Below are 7,189 nucleotides of genomic sequence, written 5' to 3' on the forward strand. Positions count from 1 at the left end.
TTTATTAAATTATCATTAATTTTAAAATAAATTTATCTTAAAAGTTATTATTACTCTCCAATCCTATGGTCATAATTTCACGATAAAGTGTCATTTCTGCTTTTCTTCTTTATATACATTATACAAACCTTAATAAATTTGCGTTACATTTTTGAAAACTTTGTCTATTTCTTGTTTTTTTCGTTCTTTTAGTCTGAAATTCATAATTTTTGGGGAATAAAAATTTACTGCGTTGTTGATGGAGGCCATTCCTGACAAACTACCACGAAGGCATAAATCACCCCGGCCAATAGAAAGCAGAAAGTTACCACATACCAAGACCAAATTAAGCCAACAAGCATCATAGAAATATAGTGTAATAATTCATACAATAAGATACAATAGCAATACGTATCCAACTAACGCCACAAAAATGAAGAAAAAAAATTAAGGCAGAAAATTATTCAGTAATATCGGCATATAGAGAGTGCTTTCATATCATATGCTACTCAAAAGTGAACATTCACTGGTCATAGAGTATGAATTATCAAAGATACAGCTACAGTTGAGATAAGAAATTGTTCATAAGAAGCATGATATATAGATAGCGGTGGAAGAAGAAACTCATACAAACATCGATAATTCAGGCCTGCTGTATGTATTGTTCGCGTCGTCCTCCAGGATGGGGTAAGCGGCCACAAGCGCATCCTGAGCGCCAATGTATAGTGAATTGTAGATCTTCCAGTAAACTTCTCGGACTTTGCGGGCAGGATGGAACAGTCCCTGGAGACAGTAATTGAGGATGACAGCAGCCCCGAGTGCGACTCGCATACCTTCGATGGCCTCCATGACAGCGTTGATGACATGGGGGGAAGTTTCGAAAATGTTTGGCCAGACGTAGTTCATAAGGTGGACCAGTGCATCTTCGCATCCGAGGCCAGCGACCCCTAGGGCCATGTGCTTCACAGCAGAGGCGGCAGTTTGCCTGTGTACCAGATCTCGGTCCATTAGAGCATCTTCGAGCAAGGGAGTTACGGCGTATATGTAGTCCTTCCCCATTTCGCCAATGTACTCGAAAAGAAAGGAGAGGGATTTCAGGACACCGTTCTGAACATTAAGCTCTGGGACCCGATATTCATTCATTAGTGCAGGGAGGACAGTGAAAGGAGAGCAGGTTTCCGCAACAATTGCAATTGCCACAGTTGTGCACACACGGTTCTGACGTTCCTGCACCTTGAGATTGTTCAACAAAGTTGCAAGGACATCCTGGGGCCCAATAGCTTTAGCAATATAGCCAAATGTGTTGACTGTTGCTCGTCGAATACCCTTCTTATGGGCTTTAAGCATCTCGAGAAGTTCAAAACAGATTCTCATCCATTCTCTTGCAGGTACAAACTCAGCCCCACGGTCAGCAATACGTCCAACCAGATCAATACAGTTCTCCTGGACCTTCTCATGACGATTCTTCAAAATAGGGGTCAACCGAGGAAGCAAATCCTTAATGGGAGGAGTCATCTTAGTCATACCAATAACATTCACAATTGCCTTGAGAGCACCCAGAATTGACCCCAGAACCTCAGGATATTCTTCTCCCAAGTACTCGTACAACACAACACCAAGATGGCCCATTAACTGTTCTTCTCCACACTGTTTCATGACCACTGCAATCCTGGAAATCAAATCTGCAGCTTGCTGTCTCACTTTAGCACTCTTATTGTTCAGACGCCACTTTATTGTACCACAGATCTGGGGGAGGTAGGGCTTCACCCTCTGTCCAAGGGCATTCACAACAGCACCAAATCCATTGAGCATTACATTGGCATCATCACTGGTCTGTTCTTGGAAAGCATAAAGAATGCCATCAATCAGAAGCTCTTCTAAACGAGCATCAATATCAGATGCACCAAGATTTGCAACCACCTTCTCAATTGTCTCCATGACCATTCTTCTATATGGTTCACTTTCATCTTTTAGGTCTTCCACGACTCTCCCTACTATATCTGCAACACCCACCTTGTTTGCAATTTCTACAGTTGTTTCAACAAGCTGCTTGTAGTTTCGGCGATCCAAAGCCATTCTCCTAACCCAGAAATTACGGAAGAACTCTGGAAGAATGTCATTTCTGATATATTCAGCCTCCACACCTTCTGTACTTACACATTGTTTCACCACTTTCAGCACAATTTTCTTCATCTCTTCATCAGGAGATTGAAATTCACGAATCAGAATAACCATAACCTCCTTGGTATAGTAGCTGGCATAGATGGCATCCATAAGAGGAATGATAAAACCAATAGCCTTCAAGAATGCAGCCAAAACCTTTCCACGATGCGATCTAATACCCTTCCACAAGGGCTTCAAAACTGAATCAAAACTCTCAATACCATATGGTGCAGCAGCCTCAGCAAGTGCAGCCAGAGAAAGAGCTGTAATGGTTCGGACCTTCTGGTTCTCATCATTTAATCCATGTTCTATAATTTCCACCAAAGATCTCAAGTGTGGAAGAACAGCACAGCCAATTAGAATAGCAATCTGTTGAACAATCTTAATACCTGTGTGACGAGCCTGCCAAGATTTCTTACTCTGACAGACTGCTTTCAGAAATGGTAGCAAGGCGGGAATACCAAGTGCAGAGGCAACAACACTGAATGCTCTAGCAGTGGTATTCCTGACATATTCATCAATGTTATCAATATCTGGACGCATGGCAGCAATCATAGTTGCCAAACCAGCTGCCTTGCTAAGGTTAGAGATAATCTCCCTTCCTTCAACACGAGCATAGTAATCTTCATCAATCAGTAGAGGCTCAATCACCACAAGAATCTTGTGTACATATGGACGAACCAACTCATCCAACTTGTAAAGTACCCTATCAATAACCTTCACAAGTAAGTGTCTCTCTTGGTCTTCCAAGGTTGGTTGCATGAGCAATGGCAGAATGCGATTGAAGAGTGGACCAGCACCAAACTCTCTGGCCTTATCAGTCAGCTGTCTCAAAGCTGTTTTCCTCTGAGGGGGTGTCCCATTCTTAACCTTGAGCAGAAGTTTCATAATCTTACGTTCCTTCTGCTCATCAGGAGACAACTCCTCTTCATTTTCCTCATTCAGTAAGGCACCAAAGTATTGGTAATCCTCAGGTTTCATAAGTGGCAAGCCACCTGGCATTTCTTTCGGTACATCAAACTGTTGACCCCTATTTTCCTCAGGAATGTTATAAAGAGGAGTCCCAATTGGAGTTGGGGTGGCAAGAAGCTTCCTAGCAGGTGTTCTGATAGGAACATAGGAAGCTGGAGGTTCCAATATCTTATAACCTTCTTGAGGAAACATTGCGTCAAGCTCTTCATCAGTCAAAGGGCGATTTCTTTCTTCAATGTCCTTCTCCCACCTCATTAGGTTATATTGCTCTGGTGTAAGTGGGCCACGAAGATTAATGGCACCAGGGGTAGGAGTAGCAAGTTCACTTCCACCAACAGGAGTTACACCTGGTGTATAAGCTGCAGCTGGGGTAGCACCGGACATTGGTGTTGCACTTCCCATAGTTGCTGGAGTCTCATCCCACCTTGATCTCTGTCTTTTGGGTGTAGGAGTAGCAAGACCCAAATTTTTTGGTGTAGCATCCCATGTCATTCCAGCAGGGGTTGCACCAGGAGTAACACCACCAGCAGATGGGGTAGCATCTGAATCAGCCAACCGCCCAGGAGTGGGGGTTTCATCCCACCTATTTTTCCTCACTGAAGGAGTAGCATCACCAACCCTTCCAGGTGTGGGAGTTGCATCCCACCTTCCAATCCCAGGAGTTGAGTCTGGAAGATCCCAGTCAGAACCTGTTTTGGCCTTCTTCTCTTTCGCACTATTCTCATCCTGAGACTGGTCCCACCTATTCCTCCTCTTCTGGGCAGGCTTTTCAGCTTCCGTTTCTTTCTCTGCAGCCCTTGCCTCTTCTTCCTTTTTCTTCTTTGCAATTTCTTTCATCAAATCTTCCTTTTGTCTCTTAAGAGCCTCCTCCCTCATCACATCCGCATACGTCCTCACATCCGGACCAGGGGTCTTATCCAAAAAAGGGTCATTCCTCTCAGGAGAAATAACGCGGTTCAACCTCCTCCTCCGATAATCATCCTCCCTATCAATAATCTTACTCGGTTTATTAAACCCCAGGTTTTCATCATCGTCTCCACCCCTTGGAGCCTCCTTGAAGAATTGTTTTGGGGCAGTGAACGATGCCATCTTCCTAGCAATCTCATTCTCGGCATTCTCAAAAGCATCTTCCTCATCATTCACAGGTATAGACTTTTCATAACCCTCAAACCGGTCAGTGCTGTATAGATCAGTATCAAAAGTCACAGCAGAAAGAGAAGCAAGCTGCTGCTCCATCTTCTTCCTCTCCTCCTGTGTCTTCTGTATCTCATCATCCATTTTGAATCCCTAGATAACCTTCCGCTGAAGCTGCAAACTTAAACAAAATTCCCGAACCCTAGTTTAACCTACAGCGAACCAGTAAGTAAGCCAAAGCCCGTAATTGTACACACAAACAACTTCACGCAAATCCCAAAATCAGGGACCTGCATACAAAATGAATCCAAATATCGTTTGTTAGAAACTCATAACATTAAGCAAGTTATCGCGAACTCAAACCCTCGCGGGGGAGCTAATCAGTAAACAAAATGAATATTACGCATCAACAGTGCACTACGATTGAAATATTATACGAATCCATGCCAATAAGAAGAACAAATCGATTCTTACTAAAAATTTAAATTAAAAATTATCACAAATTATGAAATATATAATCAGAAGGATCTTCTCATGCAAGCAAGCGGTTGATGAAATGAATGCAATTTGATGATAATGCTGACCTGATGGCAGCGATCGGTTGCTATTCAAGCAGTTGGAGAGTAGAGCTTAGCGGAAGCAAATGGCTACGAAATCAGCGTTCAGCATTTTATAGTGGATCCAAATAAGGGTTTCGAAATTGGAACCCTATTCGGATAAACCGACTAAGAAGGTCGTTCTGACCGCTCCATTTTTATTTTTTTTTTTAAACCTTTGGATTATTTGTGGAAAAACCAAAGATACAAAAAAAAAAAAAAAAAAAAAAAAAACACAACAACAACAACAAAAAAGATTTTAAAAAAATAAAGTCTTGGTGCATTAGAGTAAACTAGTATTTTATATGTGCGATGCAGTGAAAAAAATTATATTATTATAAATTTAAACAAAAATATGTAAAAATGTATTATATATATAATAATATAGCTACAATTCTATATATTTGGTCATGTATCTACTTTCATGACATTAAATTAAAATTTTATATAGTTAATATAATTTCTAATTATGTACATATTTAGATAAATTTATAGAGAAAATACATAATTAAATTGATTTACTCTTGCATTCAAAAAAAAAAAATTTGATTTACTCTTAATTGCATCTTGTTTTATTCTTATATATATTACCATTTCAACATACCAATAATAACCAAGATAATTTTTTTTTAAGGCCACGAGGTATCCTAAGCAGACTATTCCTCATTCTCACTGGGTGGGCCCAATGAATGGACAAAGTGCTGGTCATATTGATTTTTTCGAGATGGTTCGAACTCCCAACATCTCTTAAGGGACAAGAGTGCACGGCCACTCACGCCAACCAATCTGGTTACCAAGAAATTTGTATTTATAACTTTTAAAAAATAGTAAATTTTAACTTTTGTACGACTAAATTTAAACTATAATGGGATATATTTCCTTATATGATTATATAATACATTGTATAATATACTTTCCGTAGTTATAATGTATATTAATGGATTTATAATTAAAATACTTGCATTTTGAAATTACACAAACTTAATATTTCAATCTATTAGCTCCGGTCATATGTTGGCATTGCTTCTATTGATTGTACGAATATTATGCGTTCGTTTGTTGACTGTTTTATCCTATTAGTTCTTAGCTCGTCTAATGTATTAACTCACACTTTAGCTATATGGCCTATTCGCAGGCTAACACGTTGTACTTAGACTTTGTTTTCTTTTATTTTGTTTCGGTTCTTATGCAGTAGTCTACCATTGATTTTTTGCTTTCAAAAAATGTACTGTAACTTGGCGGATATTGGTATTTTAATGTTTTAATTAGAAGCATATATTGTACTAGTTTTTTTTTTTTTTTCTTATACTAAAGTATTAATTTAGTGACAATTGTACATTTGTATTGAATATTAATAAACAAGAGAATTGTTATCTAGTATAATAAATATATGTGTAAAGATAATGATAGAATAATCATAGATAGTTGGGGTTGAATTGTTCTAACTTTACATTGTAGCTTGAATTATATGTGAAATAATCAAATTATGTATATACGGGTTGAACTTCCATTTGGAAGATTGTGATTTCGAGCCTCAGTGGAGGCGTTATTGGCTCTTTGTGTTTCAGTAGGTTGAGAAAGTATATGAACAGATACTACATTGTAATAGAGCTAGTAGCATTCAAAAAAAAATGTATATACATTTTTTCACTAGCTTGTTATATTGATTTGATGTTTGTTTTCTTTGTATGCAATTACTGCATTTATTTTATTCACATATCACATATAATAAAATTAAATAAAACTAATAGTTTACAAAAATCTAGATCAATTAGTGCAAAATAACATTAACAAAAGGTTATAACAAGTAGAGCTTTTTTAAATAACGCTATAACATAAAATAAATGATTAGTGATCATAACTCATAATGTGTTACCACTCAATTTGCATTAGAAAATATAAATTATCTTTTGATTCATTGCAATTATTTGACTATCATTGAGTTTTATATAAGCTTTTATTTAATTTACAGTCACTCATTTTTTCACCATAAATTTATTTTACGGGTACGTCGACTTTTATACGTGGACGCGTTTGAATGATTATTGGTTACTTGAATGTATCAATGTGTATTAATCTCGCTTTGATTCATTCAAGTATTTTTATTAAAAAATGTACGGAGTAATATTTTTCAAAAATTATTTTATTGGTTAGTAATAGATTGATTAACATTGCTTTATTAATCAACTAAATCACTAATAAGACATTGTAAAATGGATTAGATAAGGATATATTATAAAATGAATATGACAATGAGATATTGATTAGATAAGGTTTGCACGGATTTAACTCACTGATTCAATATATTATATTTGAAATGAAGGATCAATGTTTGAATTTTGATA

General features: G+C 37.7%; 1 protein-coding gene across 2 annotated transcripts; it reads right to left on the minus strand.

The window, feature by feature from the left end:
• Nucleotides 1-325: 325 nt before the first annotated feature.
• Nucleotides 326-4,916, minus strand: LOC109181539 (splicing factor 3B subunit 1). 2 transcript variants are annotated; one of them, XM_019331352.1, is made up of 3 exons: nucleotides 4,833-4,916; nucleotides 4,518-4,538; nucleotides 326-4,422 (listed from the first exon to the last, which is right to left on the minus strand). In XM_019331352.1, exon 3 carries the CDS (start codon nucleotides 4,390-4,392, stop codon nucleotides 604-606), a length of 3,789 nt encoding a protein of 1,262 aa, XP_019186897.1. In that variant the 5' UTR covers nucleotides 4,393-4,422; nucleotides 4,518-4,538; nucleotides 4,833-4,916; the 3' UTR covers nucleotides 326-603. The 2 variants fall into 2 exon arrangements, with proteins under 2 accessions (XP_019186897.1, XP_019186896.1); XM_019331351.1 differs by having other exon boundaries at nucleotides 326-4,429.
• Nucleotides 4,917-7,189: the final 2,273 nt, after the last annotated feature.

Source organism: Ipomoea nil, unplaced genomic scaffold (genome assembly GCF_001879475.1).
Source record: "Ipomoea nil cultivar Tokyo-kokei standard unplaced genomic scaffold, Asagao_1.1 scaffold1043, whole genome shotgun sequence".
NCBI lineage: Eukaryota > Viridiplantae > Streptophyta > Magnoliopsida > Solanales > Convolvulaceae > Ipomoea > Ipomoea nil.